General features: G+C 43.0%; 1 protein-coding gene across 1 annotated transcript in view; it reads left to right on the top strand.

Moving 5' to 3' along the window:
* The window catches only part of LOC306699069 (uncharacterized protein), a gene marked incomplete at its 5' end in the record, with an annotated part of 57,988 nt that extends 36,885 nt beyond the window's left edge, over nucleotides 1-21,103 (top strand). The window contains 3 exons of the mRNA XM_079163568.1: nucleotides 211-314; nucleotides 6,028-6,309; nucleotides 20,765-21,103. Of these exons, the coding sequence (XP_079019694.1) occupies nucleotides 211-314; nucleotides 6,028-6,309; nucleotides 20,765-20,831 (453 nt within the window). The 3' untranslated portion in view covers nucleotides 20,832-21,103. The remainder of the gene's footprint in view (nucleotides 1-210; nucleotides 315-6,027; nucleotides 6,310-20,764) is intronic.
* Between the last annotated feature and the right edge of the window lie 1,395 nt (nucleotides 21,104-22,498).

Genomic DNA, 22,498 nt, shown 5'->3' on the forward strand with positions numbered 1-22,498 from the left:
ATTTACTTAGGTAATAAATCAAGTGAGAAGTAGAGTAATTTGTTCATAGACTTCTATACAATCAGATTTCTTTCTGCAACCAGAGGAGTCGCCCCCTGCTGGACAGCAGAGAGAATGCAGGGTTTAAGACACTTCCACACTGGCTTCACTCTTCAGAAGCGGAAGTTGCGGCCTGCTCTGACTCCAGCCCCTCTTTGTTTCCTCTTTCAGCTCAGATCTCGGAGGCGGAGCCAGCAGAGAGGCGTGGCTCAGCAGTCGGTGGTGCAGGGGAGCGGCGATGTCGCAGTGACGGATACAGCCGGGAGAAGTGACAGGTGAGGACAGAGGTTAAACATTGCAAACAAAAGACATGCCTGCACTCATGCACGTCAGCTCTTTCCCCAAGTGTTTGTTTCTTTTACCTTTCGCTGTGGACCTGTCAATGTAAATTCTAGCATGTTGCTGCTAGTAGTCTATTTTTCACCCCAGTCTTTGGGTGGGCACAATAACACCTGTACAATACAGTAGCCTCACAGTGAGCCTTTTCTGAAGCTCATGATGTCATTCATTTACTCTGTGTGCCAACATCATACATATCTCAGTTTGCATTCTTTTTCTCTACATTTTAACTCTGTCTTTCTGTACCATTGCCCAAATTCACATATTAGGGTCCTACTTTTCGTGGCGGCGCTACAACCAGCTCTCTGACAGTTTGGTTCTTCCCTTACCTCAGGCGGGAGCAGCTAGGAGGTTCATTCACATGAGCCAGCGTAAAGTGATTTGTTGATATTTTTGTGGAAATGTCTCAGACTTCTCTACTCTCTCAGGATCTCATCAATCTGCTGTCAACTTTTAAGATTTTGACAACAAGAGCAAGCAAATTACAACACAAAACGCTGACAAATGCACAGCAATAACAATAATTCTGAGCACGTCAAGAGAGTTATTTGATTTAACACTTACCAGCGAGTGGATGAATGTGAAAAGGCAACAAGGAGTAACGTTTAACGTCAAAAGTGGACAAAGCAGGAATGCTGTTAAAGCAGCGTGCATTGATCTATAACTGAATACGAGGGATTCTGATAATATCCATTGTCCACAGCCACTTCATACTGTATGAAAAGCTTTTTCTTCATGTCATTAAATCCCTGCAGCCATCTGAAGGCAGCAGGACAGAAACGGCAGCCTCTTATTTGAGAGGTGTGGCGTCAGAGCACCGCCGTCCAAAGTTAGTTTATTCTCGTTGTAAAACAGGGTTGCGCAATACAATTCAGATTTAATCGTTTACTTATTTTCTATCCTCATCTACCACTTGGTATTGCTCGCGCGATTTAAATCACTCTCTTCTCTTTCGTCATCATCTTTAAATCATTGTTGGTCCCATCACCCTATCCTGAGTTGTATTTCTTATTTTCCTCTTTAGCTTCCTAATTAGTTGTTCCTCCAGCTAAATTTGTAACCTGATGATGGACATCAGGTTACAAATTTCACTTGTCCAATACTTTTTTGGACCAAATACCTTAAAAAATAACTAACAACGTCCCCATCAGCCTTAGCTGTACTTTGTGTTAAGTGCTAATTAGCAAATGCCAAACTAAGATGGATAACAGGCTAGCATCGTCATCGTAGCATGCTAGCGTTGGCATTTAGCTCAGAGCACTGCCGTTACATAAGTACAGCCTCAGAGCTGCGACCTTAGCTGTAGACTTTTAGTTTTGTTCAAGCATGGGGTCGGCACCAAGTATCCAACCTAAAAACTCCAGCCCAGTGTCACCAACTCTCATTGTCTAGAAACAGATAAAGAAATACAGTAGGATATGTACTGTAAATAGGTTTGAAAGCTTCAAGTGCCTTCCAACACACACACACACACACACACACACACATTGGGCTAAGTCCAAAAACTGATTAAAACACATCCTTTCAGCAGCACCTTGTTTGTGCTGGTTAACCACACAGACTGCGGCTCAGGACCAAGACCAGACACCAGTTTGTGAAAAAGCATCAGCAACAGTGGTAAAGACGAGCTATTCCCTGTTGCTATACTGTACTCAAGTGCGTGACGTCTGCGTGTTTTGTGGAACCTGCTTACGTTTATTTACCATTGGAAGTTGCACTATTCCACCATGTCTTCAGGTATTGTTTCCTCCTAATAAAACCAGCTGGTCCTTCAGCAGCACATAGAATTTCACAATAGTCCTCTAATCCTCTCATTGTAATGTTATTGTTTTTTCTCCCTCTGACAGACACACCGCTCTAAACAAAAGGCTGTCACTCTCGTGTTAGTGGTGTGTGTGTGTTTGTGTGCGTACATGCACATGCACATGTGCGCGTGCGTGTTTCAAGCATGCTTGTCATTCCTCGCAGGCTTAGTCTTCGTGTTTAGTGGTTTAGGTTTGTTTTACCAGGCTGCGGGTCACTCGGGGTCATCGGGGGTCACCGAGAGGATTATTGTAATCGGCCGGCAAATTGGCGGTAGAGGACGGAAGTGGACAATACTGTCTGCCAGATGTTGAAAACATCAGTGAGTCATATTAAGAAGACTAAAAACCGACAAACACTGAGACCGGGGCAAGCTGAGGTCAAAGGTCAAACACCAGAGGAAAAGAGAAAGCCTCTTTAGTTCTTCTACTGCAACGCATTTCACAGTGAAACGACATATTTTAGCAGCTGATTTTAACAGTCCCAAGAGGGTTTTAAATCAAATCTTTCACATTTGGTTGGACTGCTGAAAAGTGGGCGGGCTTAGCTCGATACAGAGCTACAGAGGAGGACGAGGGAGAGATGAAAGGGAAACGATGTCAAGCAGCGCGGCCAGTATATACACAAGAGATAAATGAACAACTGACACAGGATTAAAACTGGGAAAATGCATTTTTCATTCTACTGGGGCTTTAAAAAAAAGAGAGACAGTTTTAACTTTATATTTCAGTCTTAAGCCCTTTCAGACATGGACCGTGTAATGTTACTGCCTTTATCTATCCGTTAAGAAGATTACTTTTTGTAATCATCCGACCTAAGTTTCTGTTATGCAAACGTTCCTCGCGGCTTTATGCAGCTTTGTGGAAAGAGCCGCAGTGATCGCACAATATTTAGCCCCCGGTGCTCTAAGAGGAAGCAGCGCTGAGTTGGATAGTAATAACATAAAGGAGGAGGAAGAGGAGTGTTTTCAAGACCAGCGACCTCCACCATTGAATGACTCATCAATATCCAGCAAAACTCTTTCCACACAGAATGAGAAAACAGAAATGAAATGTTTTTTATACATGTATATACCTCTATATAGCTCTCTGTGTATATTCTTTGATACATATTCATTCTATTTTATTCTATTATCTGCCACGAGAAGAATCGCCCTTACATTTTATAATTGGCTGATGATCTGTTTTGTGGTTTATTTCAATTATTTGTATATCCTTTGTGCGTAAGAGAGGATGCATCTACTCCATTGGTCTTAGAAGGCGGAACAACAGTACAGGAACAGGGTTTCATTCACTGAGACAATGAGCAAACTGACTGACTGAGGATCAGTTTTGTCACCAAAGTCATTTTTTACATAACATATACAAACAAATCTGATAAATACTTTTTTTAATTTTATCTTAAAGGCAGATTTTGTATTTATTGAACTCAATTAAGTTAGACTTCGATAGATATTTAAAACATTTTTTTGTCGTCCTATCAACTGAATTAAATGAAGAAAGTTGTCTGCCACTCCAAACATCAAAGAAACAAATCTGCCGGTGAGGACGTGGATCATATCAGGCCTTGCTGAGTGGATCTTGCTTCGTAGGGGTCAAAGTTCAAGACTCGCTGCCCTCACTTAGCCTTAAGGGTCACACTGCTTGAATACCACGGTCACTTGACACTGTACCACGAGCGTGTGACATGTCTCCCGCTGCACTGCATCGTCCAAGCATCTCGGCCATCATTACGCCTTTGTCTCTGTTGGAATTATTGTCAGACATGTTGAATTTGTGAGGAAACCGGTAGACGCAACACGATGCGGGCTGCAGGAGGGGAGCGCTCAAACAATAGAAGGAATGCTCTGTGACTCTCTCAGAATCTCTCCTGCACATGCACCCTTTACACTAGGGTTATTCAACCACTAATTCACTTGGGTCTACATTTATACAGCAGGAAATGTAGACATTTTCAGCAGCCTGTTTAAAACCCTTTTTTCAAGCTTTTGAGTATGAAAAATACAGCTGAATGATGTAAAATTAGCATTGTTTACTGTTTCACTTTTGAAGTATAACATTTTTGGTCACATCTGACCTAAACACATCATTGGCGGTGTCGCCACTCGATCCGTACTGTACAGGTGCAACTCTCAATGTGAGATGAGCAGGAAGAGAGATGGCCCACTCATTCACTGCTTCCATACACTATATATGTAGTTTACATATGTAGGCTGAAGCTTGTCTCTGGACCCGGATAGTTTGACGGCTGAGAGCTTGTGTCTTCAGGTCAGGAACCCCAAAGCCGTCTTGGGATGTTCTTTTTCTGACATAACAGCTTTGAAGTGGCAGGATCAGAATCGTATAAAGACCTGCATCACTCTTTCATGTTTTACCCCCACATATTAGGTCACACACTTAGCCATTATATAACAAATTACAGACATGTTTGTGATATTGTTCTCTGGACCTCCAGTCACTGGTCTACGCTGATCCCAGTCCACCAACGAGTCCACTATTGCATATAAAGTTTACTAACACAGCAGCCTTTTGCAGTTTAGCACCATCGAAATGTATTGTGTCCACAGGCGCTATCATGGACACACACAAAATCACTTTATATATTTTGCCTGCATTAAAATGTAGTTTTTTTGTTTGTAGTTTTACTGTCTATCTCTTGATATTTGAAGTTCAACCTTGGCTGATTCTTCTTGGTTGCAGTATTTCTAAAAAGCTCCTGAGCCTTTCTGCTAGATTTGTAATTTTTGCATATTGTAGCACACAGAAGAATGTTTGGTAAGAAGTATATATATATATATATATATATATATATATATATATATATATATATATATATACATACACACACACACACACACACACTCTGTTAGCGCTGTCAACATGTTTGCTGTAGTTTGTAGCCTTTGGCTCAGGCGTATACATGTTGAGAGCCTTGTGGAGGCAATCGAAAGTCTTCCAATCTGGTATCTTGCACCTTTAAGAAGTGTGCCACGAATCGGTTCATTTCCTAAATAAACTGACTTTAACGCTAATTATCCCCAGAAAGTTAGACAGTTCATTCCCCAGATTTATTTTTTATGATCAAGTTCTGTCGTACTTGTTTTAGCAAATAAATAAATGTATTTTATACTATTATATTTTCCTTGTTAAAATGACATTACACTTGGTGAAAAGTGCATTATTCCTCAAAGTTTAGGATTCAGAACTTGCCCGTCTTGACTGGGGACATGAGTACTGTAGACTTGAGTTACTTGTGAAAACAATGACTTGATCCCACCTCTGCATGACATTACATGGAACTTTCACATATATGGCATTATTTTCTGCTTCAACTCCCCCTTCCCTGCAGTGTGTTTTACTGGCCGTCCTTCCTCTCCTCTGTAATGAGATAGCCACTATGTGGGTGTGTCCTGCAGGATGAAGAGCATATCCCAATACAGTGCAAATACTGTTGTAATCCCACCTGAGGGTTTGGGAAGCACATGAAGAGGAGGAATGTGTTTTCTCTCTTGGTGGTGTTGTTGGGTTTTTATTCTTATGGTCTTTTTAAATTTGTGAAACTTTTTAGATTTAGATTTAGATCTAATTCATTTCTGCCATCCTAAAAGTTTAAATGCAGCATGAAGAATATGATGTATCAGCCAGTTCAGCTTTCATTAACATCCAGCAGGGGACTGGCACCATTATGGAAAGTTGAAAGAACAAAGTGCCACCTAATTAGGAAAATAAACACTTAATGTAACGTCAAAGCGATTTATTGACATATAAATATGTGGTAACTGCAACATGCGTATCAATAAACATCCATTGGGAAAGTCATTTAAACTCGATGTGATTTTGTTTCCAGATCAGAGCCGACCCTCAAGAGGACGGGCACGGGACCTTTTGGCAAGGCGGCTGGTCGCCGTAGCAACCATGGCCTCGTCCAGCCCGTCAGAGTCAAGTCCCAACGTCTTCTGCGTAGCGGCAAGAAGCCGCTGAGCCCTCCTCCCTCCTCCTCTGTCCTCCCACCGTCCCTCCGTTCCTCCACCCTTCCTCCATCCTCCTCCATCGTCCCGTCTCCTCCTCCTCCATCGTCCAGCGCTGATCAGCAGGAGCAGCACGACACGCCCAGGACAGCTCTCATCAAGTAAGAACCCCCCCTGTCAGTAGGTGAAAATACTGAGAGCTTTTTTTTTTTTACACAGAGGATGTAAATGTCTGCGTCACACCCTCTTAATGCGCCGGCTGTGAATTAAAATCCCACAACGCTCTTTCAGAAGCCCCGGAGAGTTTCAGGCATCAAACCTGCCACTGCTGTCCACACGCTGCCCGATCTTTTGGGGTGTTTATCACTACACCCACATGACCAAAGGGAACAAAGTTAACACATGTATTTATTTAATGCTCCAAAGAATGACTGCTTTATATTACTTATAATAATAATTACTACTGTTGTGATTTTGACTTAATGCATCCTTGATGACAAGGCCAGGCAAATGTATTGACTCAGCACGTTTCATACCCAGAGGCAACCCTCGAGTGTCTCACAGATTACACAAGGAGCACATGATAAAAAAATAATCAGAGCAAACAGAATAAAAACAATGAAACATAACAGATCAATGAGATTTAAAAGACAAGTTAACCAGGTCCGTGTTTAGCTTGGATTTGAAAGTCTGAGCACATCTGAGCAGCCTCGACGCTAAAATCAGCTTCACTGTTCTCAGTTCGAGCTGCAGGGTTCGCACTGGGTCAGGAGATTCAAAAGATTTCTGAGACATAAATTAGTAGAGTGATTCATGGACAAGCAAAATCATTTTTGAAGTTGATTGTAGTGAGGAACTGGCAGCCAATGCCGTGATCTGAGAACTGGAGTCATGCTGACTCTGTTTGGTCCTTGTTACTACCCTGGCAGCAGCGTTCTGGATCAGCTAGAGCTGTGTCTTGACAGACTGAACCACAAATACCTGTGTTCATGTGTGCATTTGTTGCTCTGATTGGTATTTGCGGATACGTATCACTCAAAACAGTAAAGCCCTGTTTAGTACTCTTCTGTTGTCCTCTGGATGAGATGAGATATTTAGGGGAGGGAGGTTTACGATTGCCAAGTGATGAAAAACACACTTCTGTGTCTATTTATATCAACAGTACAGTAAAAGTCACCGTTAGGTGTTCATACAACCGCAGCCATTTCAACACACTGAGATGAGACAAAACAATCGGCACTAAGTGGTACCAATCATCGAATTCAGCATTTGTTGGTGCAGTTGCTGCATCGTGACAGCTGGAAGTAAAACAGGACTAACGAGATCAAACTTGCCAAGTGATCCCTTTTAATGGCAGATGACGGATGCAGAAGAAAGCTGCGGTCAAGCTCCAAACACGTGTAGCGAGAAGAGCAAAACCACATCACATAGTGTATCCAGCTTCACACCATCACACCGGCAGCGTGTGAGCCCGTGTTAATCTGGTTCCAGGCTCCGTTTGGAGGAAGTGCACTTATTTTACAGATGGCGACGACCACATCAAACGCCTCCTGGCTCATCAATCAAAAAGCAGCCAGAGAAACCTGTGTGGTTTTGTTTGTTGTTGCTCTCAGCTTGTGTGCGAAATAGGCTGATTAGGATCTGGTGTGTCAATCAGTAGGAATGGTTAATGGTATTTATTTCTGTGTAATGGCATTCCACAAGACACTGCAATACTATATTACACATCAATCATTGATGTATTTTGGCTTTGGAGTGCTGATTGCCAAACCTTTTCTAGAGCTGAAAGATGGTGATGATTATTTAAACACTTTGGTTGACAGAAACACTGTGCACTGTTCACTGAAGCCTGTCCGCCTGTTGCCAGTGTGTATTTTTAGGAAACACACAACGTTGGGAAATGACGTTCCTTTATTCATTTTTAATTCTGTCACCACGTAATGTCGATTGAGCAAGACTGGTAAATCCTTCACCACGGATCATTTTTCTTCCTGTCAGAATATATTGTGTATGTTTGGTGTTGCTAAATGTCATATTTCTAACCACAAAACAACAAAACTGAGAACCACAGCCGGGCGATTATCAGACGCATGGGTTTGTGTCTAAGGCCGACACGTTAACGGTCTGTCTGATGGGTTTTATGAGACAGAGACAGTTGGACCCATCCTGTTGTGTTTTCCATGGCGCTTCACAGTACGGCAGGGTGGGGACGCCGCGGCACAGAAATAGACCTGCAGTTTCCTGTTTAGTCGGTTACACACCTTCTGTACAACATGTTCCGCCAAAGAATCACAGGCGGTGCACACATCTCGTGTGTGCGTGCGTGCGTGCATGCATTACTGTTTGAGGGTTTGTATTGATAGAGCAGTTTGTGACGGAGTTAGGGGTGTGTGGTTGTTCCTCGTGGGGGAGGGGGGGGGGAGAGGAAACACGGCTGTCATGGCACAGGAAGATGAGCTCAGCTGACGCGTCCTCACTGGTTCACACCCAGTCTGACATTATTTCCCCCCTCTGTGGTTTCGCTGAAGGACAGATAAAGGGGACAGAATTTAAATGAGATTTGTCGTTCAGTAAATGTGGACTTTGGAGGAAAAGAATGGAAGTTTACGCCACAGATGCACTTCTCTAGAGACGGTCCCATTCTCAATGCTCACTAACAAAGGAAGAACAAGCCGATACAAGCTGGTTCCTATTATGTCTTTTTATCATTTAACTATATATTTTGATTATATGCCAAATACCTGATAAATACCACAAAATTCGAGCCCATATAAAGTATTCAGATTCTCCACCTTATTTTATTTATTTTAACAAGAATTGAATTAGATTTCATTATATTATTGAGCCTATCCCTTTTCACATTAGTTATACAGATCACACTATTAGGAGACACAAAAGAATAGGTAGAAAAGGATTGTCATTGTGTTTACATGCCTTAGCTGACTGCACTGCCGCTACACTTGGTATTTAGTTTTATACGGTATCACACTGTCTTTTAAAGCCTGCTCCATTCTGGCCGAATTACACAACTAATGCTCGCTGTACTAGACCCACGGTAACAGAAGTCCCAGTGGCAGGTAAGTAGCTCAACCTGTATTCTGTCTGTCATAGAGACACACATTACACTCCAACGCACATTTGCACCCATTACGTAAAAATCTCTATATTGCATGCAGTGTTTCATGGTGCATGCATTTTTGTATCTTTTTGTCTTTTAACTGAAGTTGTGTGTATTTGTAATTACACTGACAAAGAGAAACACACACACACACACACACACACACACACACACACACACACACACACACACACACACACACACACACACACACACACACACACACACACACACACACACACACACACACACACACACACACAAACAAACAAACAAACAAACAAACAAACAAACAAACAAACAAACAAACAAACAAACAAACAAACAAACACACACAGTCTCTCTTTGGCATCTTGTCCCAGAAAAAGGGTGTGTATGGTTACTCACATAAATCTGACAATGACATGATCACTAGGATTTGTTTTTAATCTGTTTCATATTACATTATAATAAGACAGATTTACTCTGAAGACATAATGGCTTGTAATTGAGATATTTGCATATATATATCTGCAAGCGCTCACCCTCATTGTTGGACCAATATCATAAAAATGTTGTCCCCATTACTCGCTTGGACACTAAAAGGTGGGGAAAATAAGTTCCCCCTTGGAAGGTTAAATGGTTGTTTGGCCCCGTGTGCGAGGACACTGACAGAAGCTGATCGTGTCCAGGATGATAGATTTAGAGCCATAGTTTGTTTTTCTTTGTTTTTTTCCTCCCTCGTTAGATCAGCAGAACATATGTGGCCCCTGCAGCCTGCCAGAAGTGTATGGGCTCATTGAACAACTTGTGTGTGAGAGAGAGAGAGAAATTTTGTACTGTCTCTAAGGACAAAGACGAAGTAGTGTGTCCACAGTGTGTTACCATTCAGTGTGCATGTATGAGAGAGTAAGGTAGAGGCAGAGAGAGACAAAAACATGATTCGTGTCCTTGCACACTGTGTGTGTGTGTGGGCTGACGCTTGTCATCTGATCCCGCCGTATTGTATGCAAGCTGTTCTGTTCAGCAGTGTGGGAGCCGCTCTCCCGTCCCGTACTCACCTCTCATCTCCGCTCCCCGGGGGAGACGTTGTGTGTTTACACATGTTTCACGTACATGCGCACACGTACACAAATCGGCACATGTCAACTTAACGTCGGAGCAACTCAACGTGTGATTGTGTGCTTTTTTTGTATCGCGGCCGTTCATGCTCGTGTCCTGATGAGCCTTTTGAGTTGTGCATGCTTCACGTGATGGAACACAATGCAACATCAATTCCGGGTTTTGCCATATGCAGGAAAAATTCATGCATGGATGCACTTAATATACACACACACACACCACCTCTGCCATTGTTAAGGGAATTGCTAAGATGCAGGTGTGGTGGTGTTATGTAACAGGGTAGTGAGGATACAGGACGGTTGGTTGATCACACACACACACACACACGCATACACACACACAGGGCTCATCCTATTTAAAGAAACAAAAGGACAGTGAAAGGCTTACTGCAGTGTTTTGGTGCTCAAAACCAGCCAAGTGGTTCATTCCCCTTTCACTACCACAAACAAATCATGTGTGGCCTCAGTGGCTGTTTAATGTACCGTAGTTTAGCATCCAAACCAATAATGAGCTGACGGTATGCTGTCTGTTATTATATAATCTCCATAAGTCTCTTTTACCCTGCATAAAGCACTCACTGTTTCAAAACATGTAAATACAAAGATACGGATGGACAAACACTTCACACAACAGTGCCGTAGCACAACTTCCCTTAACTCCAGTTCATACTCTGATCAAAATAACTTATCGTATGAACACCTATCAGATTGTATGATGAGACATCATGAGATATAACTGACTACATAATGGACGAGCTAAACCCTTTTAGGTCTTTCTGTCTGCATTTTCTCAGCATTTAAATTGCATTAAGACAGATGTTAAAGGTATTTGAAATGACATGTAGTACATGAAAGGCAAATTGCCGCAGTCCGCCTTTGCAATGACCACTTTGGTTGTTGAGATTCTGGCAACGCAACAGCAGCAAAACGCTATAGCAGGGCAAGCCTCTTACTTTCCATTATGGTTGCGTTTAACCTTCATTCAGTAAAAAATTGTATTCAACGATAAACAAAATATATACCTATCATGATGTAAAATGTAGTTTTGGTGTGAAACTTTGAAGATGTTTTCACAGCAGCATAAAAAAGATATCAGCTGTTTAACTTCCTAACACTAGCTCAGAGCAGCTTGAATAACTAATGCAAAGCTATATTTATCAATAAAAATACAATTTCAAATGGCTCTTATAGTACACCAATATATTTGTTGACAATGTTAAACAGCATAGATTGTACTGTGCTCAATTTTGACTGTTCTGAGTGTTTTATTCACACTAGTCTTAAACTAGTCTAAGTTTAAACATTTCTTTTATACGTCGGGGAAATAAGACGTGAGGAACATCTCTGCTGTTAACACAGAAGTTAGCCCGCTGGATTAGCTCTTTCAGCTCAGTACAGAGGGATCTACTTCTGGATAAACTTACAAGCTAACCAAGCTAGCTGTTTGCTAGCTTGATTAGCAAACAGCTAACCAAGCAAGGTTATGCTCTTAGATGCTTGGTTTAAAAAGGAGATTTACTTAGACTTCTGGTGACTAGTAGTTGTCTTGAGTACCGATGTTGAACACACTTATTGTAAGTCGCTTTGGATAAAAGCGTCTGCTAAATGACTGTAATGTAATTAAAACATGACCTATTCTTCTGCAGTATTAATAAACATTTATCACTTATCTTTTTGTACATATTGCCTTTAAGCTTGATCATTTTATAATATTATGACAGAAGTGGCTTTCTTATGAGAACATTATATAGCGACTAAAATAAATATAATAATAATATATAATCTATATATTACGGTCATTTATTTTTCTGAATTCTGCAATTCTGCATGTGTGCTCTCCACTTTGTAATGAACACTGTTCTCTTGACACACTACACCAGTGTAATCTTAATCATTCATGACATCACTCCAGATTTCCCAGCGATCCCCAGCTGTTGTTTGGCGTGCGCGTGCGTGCGTGCGTGCGTGTGTGTGAGTATGCGTGTGTGTGTGTGTTTAAGCAGGCTTTACCCATGTGAACGGTAACATTCCTCAGCTCACACACGAGTGGGAAAAAAAAGCAAGACTCGCACTGATATCTCAAACACTGTGGTGTTTGTTAGATCAAAGACTCTCACACGCACACGCGCGCGCACACACACACACACACATACACACACACACACACACACACACACACACACACACACACACACACACACACACACACACACACACACACACACACACACACACACACACTGTACGTGTCAACCCTTAAGCCTGAAAAGTTGAAAAGAGAAATACAATAGCAGAGGTGGAGTAACTGTTTCAACCTCTGGCTGAACTTTATTTCCTCTTAAGTGTTTGGCATACCTCAACTACAGTTTGTGATCTAAACATCCATTGTCAGTCTTCGCTCCAAAACCCGGCACCTCTTGTTCTACTGTAGCTCTTTTAATAAGTCCTCATTAAAGTCATTACGTAGACTACTTGGTCTCAAGATAAAACCAGGGCATTATTACTTTAATTCAAACATGACCGCTTTAGGAAAGCCCTTATTATGCTGATCACATGATTATAGTCAAACGTGCATATGTATAAACAGAGTTCCAGGGGTTACGGTTCTGGGAGGGGGTGAGCCTCAAGACAGCATACAGCACGAGTGAATGGCAGCTTTAGCCCACGCCTCGCTGTTTATCTAGGAAGGTGAACAAAAGCCAACAGGTATACATGTAAAAGCGAGTGAACCATGAATGGACCACACCTCGCTGTTTTTCCAAGAGCTGAATGGAAAAGGCCCCCCCCCCACCCACCACACCACCCCCCCCCCCCCGACGCCTGCAGTGAAAGGAAGTGATAAATTGAAGAGATTGGAAATAAATTGCTCTGTGAGGTACGCTCGTTCCACCAGTGTAACAAAGGGAACTGTCATTCCTAATAGACAAATGGACGAAGTATACTTTTTAAAAATGATTTTGCAGAGAAACATTTCAAACATTGTTTGTCATCTACAATCGAGTCATCGCAGTAAATGGTCAAAGTTAATGACGGGTGCAGATTTCAAGTCTACTGTTGCAAATGAATGAGGATGTTTTGTGTGTAGATGTTCATTCAAAGATTTGTTTGTCACGCACTCTAGAGAATGTTCAATCGTGATAAAATAGTCTATTTAGCAATTTTGATCACAGCCTGATTCGGATTCGGAGGTGACAGTTACCGTGGGGACGATATCGTCGGCAAGCGTTGGCGTGAAGCTCGTCATCACTTCCACAGAGCGGCTGATGTTGTCAGAGAGCACGTATCCCAGTCGGCGTCACGCAGCGCGGCCTGCGGCGTAGCCTCTGATTGGGCATCCAACACAGTCAACCCATAGCAGCTCCCTTTGGGATACAGTGGAAAGTTCTGGAGATGTTAGCATGCTAACACCCAACAACAAGATGTCGAACATGGCAAACATTACGCCTGCTTAACAGCACCGTGTGAGAATTCCCATTGTCAGCCCGGTAGCTTGCTACTGGTAGCAATACTGTGCCATAGCACAGCCTCACGGAGCAGCCAGCACAGCTGTAGACTCTTTATCTAAACCTGATGTGCCACAATGACTGAACTGCACTGGAAACAGCACCACCTACAGAAAGTCAAACACTATCAACGGAACATCCAACGAAAACAATATGTGATCGCCATGTGACGAGCAAAAGTAAACAGCGAAGAGAATTTGAAATTGCTTTTATCAAAAGAATTACATCTTCTTTTAGCCGGTATGATGGTACAGGTATTCCACTCAGACCTCTGGAGTTTGTGCAGTGTAGGAAGTAGTGAAATAAGTGTGTACGTGTTTCTAATGCCCCCATCCCCTTGTGTTTATGTAAGAATCTGACAGACCTTTGTCAGTAGTGGGAAAGGTAAGAATTATGTTTGTATCATATTACAAACATGATAAAGAAGGTTCCGTCTCCAGGCCAAGAGGCGTTCAACTGAAAATGTTGCAAAAGTAGAATCAAACCATCTCAGAGATCCTGCTCAAGGAACAGTGGAAACAGCTAAAGCTCACTGTGTTTCTATCCTGATCCACATCTAACCTACTCTGAATGAACTGCACGCTGCAAGTCTTTAGTAACTTCCCAGCACTTCCTACGTCCCGTATGCAAGATTGTATCTGACATCTGCTGCGTCTCGCTGTGAACACCTGCCGAGGACAGGATGAGGGAGACGGGGCCGTAAAGGTTGGTGGCGGACGATCGGGTCTATTGTCTCTCTCCGAGAGGCAGAGCTCGACGCTGAGTCGTCAAATTAACGTATCCAGGTTGAAGAAGAAGAACACGGGCCATTTAGGAGAGCTTTGACAGAACATCAAAAAAAATGCAGCCTCAGTGAGTTTTCTTTCTAATTTATAATGGCATCAAAGAAGAGACAGATGTGTGTCTCAGAGGATGTTTGAGCTCAGCCCGTACCGCGGGTCATCTCTTCAGTCATTTGTTGTGACACTTGTTTGACAGTAGCTGAGGCAAAGTTAGCCTCCAATTTCATCTTCTGATCGTATGTAGCCATCTACAGAAAGTCCAATGGACATTGAATGAGTATGAGATTTGTATATTACAAATGCAAAAGGAAAGTTCACAGGTAAAACATGTTTTATTATGATAGGATTTGGCTTAACAGTCTCCTATATAGCACTGGCATGTTTAGTCCATTTATCGGCAATAGCTGGTTGACAATTTTGTTTTTTTAAAATAATTTCATGAAATATTAATAATGATAAAGTTATTTATAAAGCAAAACTGCCAATTGTGTGGTTCCAGTTGGCCCCTTGAATGCAGACTGGCCAATCGTAGCGTAGCATCGGCCGGCTCCGCTCCATAGACTCTCATGCAATCGTTTCGGCGTTACAGGAACAGTGTCGTATGCTACAAAGAAGACTGTCTGCTTCTTTAAAATCACTTTTTTGTTTTTGCAAATATTAAATAATATTCATTCAGTCCATGGTAACTGAAAGCTTTATTGTGATCAGCAGGGGGCGGGGCTTAGCTAAAGGTCAATTGTGACCAATGTGAGACTCTGCTGATCTGTAGCCGCCTGAGCAGAGCTTCTCTATGGCTGGCAATGTGCAGACTAAAACACCTGTTATAACCCATCCACTGATGGATGAGCCGTCATGAAATATAGTACAAACATTTATCCTTTTTCTTTATGATACTGTTCTGATGGCTCTAGCACCTACATGATGTGCGTATGATTAATCTTAACATTTTATTGATCCCATATTTTAGCTTATGATCAGATACCTTATGATATGTCAGATGATGCAGGATGACAATCCCTAAAATGACTTGCCTTCATGTTTTACTCCTCTTAGTTCATTTGTAAAAAGTCTGTACAGGAACCAGACAACAACTAAAATGCAAAGATTTCCCGAAATGAACCATGAACTACAGGAGTGAAAGAACCGCCTCACGTGACTCAGTTTAGATCTTCATAAACTAACTTTGTAGACGTCACCTTAGACTAACTTGTGAACTTGTTCAGGCCATTTTTCAGAAATTCTATAGACGACACTGATACTGTAGGGCAGTCTCACCAAAATCGATACGGACCGGCTTACAGTGCCGTACCGCAAGTTACACACTGTTCCTCTGAGGGGCATCGGCCACCGGTGTCGGGTGTCACTGTGCTAAGAACCTCGTTTGGGCCGAATGAGCTGAGTAACCGAGCCCAGTCAGTGTGACTTGCCGAGTCACTGCAAAGGAAATGGTTTTACTGGCGCAGCACATTACGGCTGCCCGTCTGTCTGACTGACTGTCTGTCTGTCTGTCAGTCTCGCTCCCTCTCTCCAGTTTCCTCCTTCTCCTTGCAGTGTAATTGAATTTGAATTATGCATGCTTTTTGTCCGCAGAGAGGTAATAATCTCTCTCTTTGTTCAAGTATGTGTGCACACACACCTGTCTATGTATACCTATACATGTGCATGCATAAAAATGTATGTAATGTGTATACCTTTTATCCTTTGCGTGTGTGTGTGAGGAACCTGAGCTCAGTGCAACAGACTGGTGTTACCTGGCAAACACTTACCTTATCGAGGCACACAACAGACTTAACGTGTGTGAGAAGGAGCTCTGTCCACCTGACGGCGTTGCTCGGCCGCCTCTGTCTAAATTATTTCCGCCCCACTGTAGCGTGGTCCCAACTCCACACCCAGTCTAAATGTTTTAGCAGTTCCCTTATGACTGGAACCTGCATTAACTCAGCAGTTTCGTTAGATAGGGGAGAAAAACTGTGCTCAACTAAACTCTACATTAGTGACAAATGATGCGGGGCCCAGCCGGGACCACACGGCTCAGTCTGCCTCAACATGTCATTTGTAGTTCAGTATCTCCTGATAGACGTGAATGGCACCATTGTCTGAGGTGTTTTGAACAGATGCATAGCAGATATGAACCGTGAGCTCAGTAGAGGTCCATACCTCTGGTTTTATGATCGTTATCACATGCTGTCTCAGCCCAGGAACTTATCTTCTTGAGTAAGTTGAAATCTGTACAAACGCTTTTCTGCAAACAAAAAAAGGTGGTCTTTTTTGGGTGTTGCCTCTCCCACAATTCAGTAGCACAGTGGAAAGAGTAAGCCCTGCAATGCCCAAGTGAAGCTCTCTCTGCCGATTAGTCATTGTTCAGCTTTAACTCATTTTCCGTTTCATTTTCAATCAATGAAAGTGTCGAGGCAGTCGGAGTAGTGCTGCCTTTTTTTCCTTTTTTTTGTCAGGCAACCAGTAGAGACACTGCACATGATGAATGGCTGTCATCTAGAAAAAGTTACAGCACTCGACTTCCTTTTTACATTCCTGTTTGTGTACAGATTAAACAATCCATCGTGAGCTGTAAAGGTGGTGGTGGGCAGATTTCTGAACTGCGTACAAAGCCAGGCTAGTTGGTTGCCCCTGCTTTCATTCCTTTTGCTAAGCTAAGCTAACTGTCCCTCAGCTCTGTACTTGACATACAGCAGCGTCAATCTTCTCAGTTTACAACCAGCAACGTTACTCAGTTTTAGTGTCGTTTTCAATAGTAGGGAGGCAACGTGAGAGTGAATGAAGGGACTGAACAGAGATCAGAGGTACGTGATGCGAGGAGGAGGGATGGCTATTGCTTTCACAAGTCCCGTTGACTAAGTTCCCCGTCAACGGGAGGAAACTGTGCACCAACAGGTCCCGCTTCAGACATTGTGTGAGTGCATTTCTATGCGTCTTTATAGAAGTACTTGTTTAGCAGTGCTTGTGCGTGGGTGGCAGCTGGTCCGTGTTGGGTTTTAGTTTGAGCCATGTGTTGTCATACTTTGCTACCATTATATTAGGGGCACCTTGGTTTCTTTAACTTAGCCTCTCTGGCTTTAAATGTGATTATCCGGGTTCATTTAAAGGCTGCAGACTGAATAGCGTGGGGCCCACCTCGCTGCCTTAGCTTTACAGGCCGAGGCTGAGCCGCTTAGTCGCAACGACCGACCCGGCCGTGTGCTCGTGGTGTGTGGGGGCCGGTGTCAAGGAGCACCGTTTGCCACAGTGTCAATTCTTCCGTGGAATTACCCCCACAGACTCGCATTATGGGAGACGCCAGACTGAGGACCGGCCCCAGTGAATGGCTGCTCTCCATCGGGGTCTGTCTGCAGCCACATGCGGCTAAAGCCACCGTGGCTAACCTGCTCAGGGTAACACCGACTCAAACACGCAGTGAAAATATCAGGCCGATCAGCACTGACTCGAGCAGACAGGCACTCAACAAGGAGCTTTGTCCCATGGACACAATCTCTCTTTCAGGCTCATGCCCCCCCTCCCCCCCCCCCCCCCCCCCCCCCCCACACACACACACACACACACACACACACAGTCTAAGTCAGACATTTTAACGCTTTAAAAACAACGGGAGATCGCTTTTCGCTTGATCCTGTTTAAATCCATCAACAATTAAAAGAAATTGCGTCATCAGGCTGTGTGCTCGCAATGACATAGTTCCACTTCATGCAGTAGCACTCTACTCATAGAGATGAGCATATGTCGAAAAACAATCAAAAATGTATATAGTTCAAATAATGTTAATGGTGTTGAGAAGTATTTTGTTCTTGTTGGAAAAATATGATTTGAAGATAAGAAATAAGGAAAGCGCCTTTGCACTCTGCTCATAAAAGTGAGTACACCTTAAAAACTACAACATTTACATTGTTTCAATAACTTATGGAGTTTTAAGATTTTGTTTTTGAATAGTCAAATTTGACAAACATTTCATTTCAAGCAATCAGATTTCTTTGATGACAATTTCAACACTTGAATTATGAACATTATGGATTATCAAGGTTTATTGGCTCACATAAGCATTTAGCTCAGGTTTGTATAGGTTTGGCCGGTATGAAGCATTTGAAAATACTCAGAGAAAAGACATCACAATAAGCAGAAATACCAATGAATGTCAGAGTAGGGCTGCAACAACGAATCGATAAAAATCGATTATTAAAAGAGTTGGCAACGAATTTCATTATCGATTCGTTGTGTCGCGCGATTATTACGCCACTCAATAAATCGCGGAGATGTTTCCCTCTCGGCGCCCCCTCGATGCTCTTAATTCCGTATGAACGCGGCGCGAATTGCGTTAATCGCGCCAGTCACACCGCCGGTCTCGCCGGGGACTATTTGTGTGAATCACGCTGGACGCGCCGGAGAGGGGGCGTGGCTTATCGGCCTGTCCGCCATCAACCGTGGAAAAAATAACCTCTATCTCTGCTCAGTACGTGTTGTGGAAGTCCCAGATATCACGGGGAACTAAACGCCGTCATGTCTGGTTCATAACATAGTCCGGAGGAGCTCCGTGGATTTCATCGAGCTCACTGTGTCTAGCGAGCCACACGTCGGCTGTTTACTACAGCTGTATGATCACTAAATAAACTGATTTGGCTGTGATTTAACGGCAATAAACCGACAAAAAGGGACTCCGAACACAGCATTACTGAGTGTCCCGCGGGGTCCGAAGCATCTACTTTGAAAAAATTTGAGTGTTCAAAGCAGGCCCAGCCGCCTGAATACCGCAGCTAGGAATAATGGAATAGGACTCCGGTTCTATTTTGTGGGTTTTTCTCTGAACTGGGGCCGTGATTAAGAGGGACGGCCGGGGGAAACCTCACCCGGCCCGGACACGGAAAGGATTGACAGCTTGATGCTCTTTCTGGATTCTGTGGGTGGTGGTGCATGGCCGTTCTTAGTTGGTGGAGCGATTTGTCTGATTAATTCTGATAACGAACGAGACTCCGGCATGCTAACTAGTTACGCGGCCCCGTGCGGTCGGTGTCCAGCTTCTCAGAGGGACGAGTGGCGTTCAGCCGCACGAGATTGAGCAATAACAGGTCTGTGATGCCCTTAGATGTCCGGGGCTGCACGCGCCACACTGAGTGGATCAGCGCGTATCTACCCTTCGCCGAGAGGCGTGGGTAACCCGCTGAATCCCACTCCTGATATTAGTCCATTTATTATATTTTGTATTATTACTTTAACAGCTCAGTGATGTTCGAACAATCTGTTTGTGCACTTTCTGAAGATGTTATGCACTGTGAATTTGCACTGTCAGCTCTGTTTTTGAATAAAGGGTTGGAAATTAATGCTTTTTAGTTTTTTTTATCCGATTAATCGAACAAATAATCGACAGATTAATCGATTATTAAAATAATCGTTAGTTGCAACCCTATATCAGAGTTCAAAGGGTTGATCCAAGCAGTAGAAGTAGTGTCAAAGTCTGTCTAACGTGAAGAACCCTTCCTGCAGGGTTTGGTAAACGCCGGAGGCATCTGAAATATTTTGTAAGAGCTTTCATCCGTTTTGTGTGTTTTCTTCCCAGATCGCTCTAGTCCGACTGATCGCTTCGGTTTAACGACAAACATCTGTGGTTTATTGAATTATTGCGACTCAAACATTTTTACCAAGTGGGTTGGTTTTGGCAGATTAGCAAAATGTAATTGTGGGCTCCTGAGAATGTGAATCTTGGTGCGGTTTCAGAGGAACTATGTTATGGTCAGGAGTGAGGATGTTATCAAGAAACCATAACTCGATGAACCCAGGGACATTCACAGTGGTATGAACACCAGAAAGGGGAAATTACGAAAAGTCATACAAAGTCTGTCTAACGTGAAGAACCCTTCCTGTAGTCTTTGGTAAGAATGGAGTATTTTTAATGTGCACATAATGCTCCAATGCCTTACCTTCTTTTGGTGTCTTTTTTATTAATTTTTTATTTGACTCAACTTCTATGTTGAGAAGTTTTTTTATTTTTTTTATGCATCTGTTTTCCAAGGAAGAACCATTATTGCTTGAATCTAAATAACATGTGTGACCATGTTTCCCTGTATGTCCTCTCTGGAGCGATTCATTGATTGAGCCTTTTTGTCTTCCAGGGAGTTGTCTTCCTACCATCAGACCAGCGTCCCATTCAGGAACACCAGAGAGTCTAAGCTGATCTGACGCTGAAGAACGGAGAGGGACACGATGGAACGAGGGAAGTCGTACATTAGTTAGTGGTGTAAATCAGGTGGTCTTGGACCAAATGGGTAACTAATGCACATAAGGACCCAATTAAACTTCTGCAAGTGTCATGTGGGGACTCCTGTGCAGGGTCCATACCCGCATGAATCCATGTGAAGATCTGCTCAGGTCTACCAGAGTATTACGCTCGTGGTATCTTTATACTTGAATTGTATGAGTGCGTGCGCACGTGCATGTGCATGTAAACTAGATCTACTTTGATACTACTTTGCACCAGTGCTGTTTATATTTCCAGTTGACCCATAATGACTCTGTTTTTTATTGTCTTGCGCAGTTGGCGCTAATAAAATATTTATATTCTTTTTAATGGAGACTTGTTATTTATTTATTTGTGTGTGTGTGTGTGTGTGTGTGTGTGTGTGTGTGTGTGTGTGTTTCGGGGTGGGGTGGGGGGGGGTGTAATGAGTCAGTTTTTCGTTGGGCTTCCAAAACCACAGTCATATCATGTAATTATCTTGAGTCTGGGTTGGAACTTCTTATATTTCATACGTCACTGCTAGATAGTGTTGACAGTTCTCACAGTCTGTTGTGTTTTATTTCATTTAAATTATTTATGCTGACTCTCGCAGGAAGCAAGGACCAAAGTAGCAATGACAAATGCTGACCTTAAAGGTGCTACATACAACATTCAGAGAATTAATATATCAGCAAACAACTCTCCCTTTGTGTGTGTTGTCGTCCGAGCTTCACTTTGCTTGGCTTATTTAGTGCCTCTGTTGTGCCACGCTGGCTTGCTAAAGGCCGATGCTCTGCACCGCGATCACACGGCGAGTACAGCCGTTAACGCCGCTACGACGTTGTACAGCAGAGGGTAGCTCTGTCGGCACTGTTGCCGTTGTTTGCGCCGTTAGCTCTGTAAGCACCGTTAGCTTCTAGCCGCCTCGGCTAAGCCGCTGTATTCAAAGAGCCGTGTGGAGGCAACAGAAATACTCTGAATTCCGAATTGATCACCTTTAAATAAGGATTGCCGACATAGCTCTTTTTGATTGTTTTCTGAGCACTTTAAAAACTACTGGTCCACACTGCCATGTCCACATTAAGTCAACCCTTTCTGATATGATTTAATATAAGACGTTTCAACCCATACCTGAAGTAATAACATGATGCGACTTACGGAAAAGTGATGTGGACGTCCTTAAAGTGCTCTGAAAAAAGTGGAATCCGTGACAACCGAGTAAAGCTGGTGAAGGCCACAGGATACGAGGCAACCAACACGCACGATGTAGCAGCGCACGCGCTGTTACTGTTCCTTTCCTTCGGTCTCGTCTCCTTCTCCCACCTGGATTCTGCGATGCCCCCACATTTCTTTCTCAGGTCTGAACGCTCGCACGTGAGTGAAATGGACCCCGATCAGAGAAGAGATCTATATTTTGTGTTTATGCTTTTTATGATCTTATCCTCGTCTCTCTTCTGTCAAATGTGTGTGTTCAAGTTCATCATCTTAACGACACGTATATCAAACTGTTTCCTCATTACCTGAAAAGTGTCTCCCTGGTCATTAACACTGTCGATTTACTGCCACTATTAATCTGTCATGGTTTGCAGTGGATGGTTGAAGGGGCGTGGCTTGAAACAAGCACACACTG

Source organism: Pholis gunnellus (assembly GCF_910591455.1).
Source record: "Pholis gunnellus genome assembly, chromosome: 7".
Classification (NCBI taxonomy): Eukaryota; Metazoa; Chordata; class Actinopteri; order Perciformes; family Pholidae; genus Pholis; species Pholis gunnellus.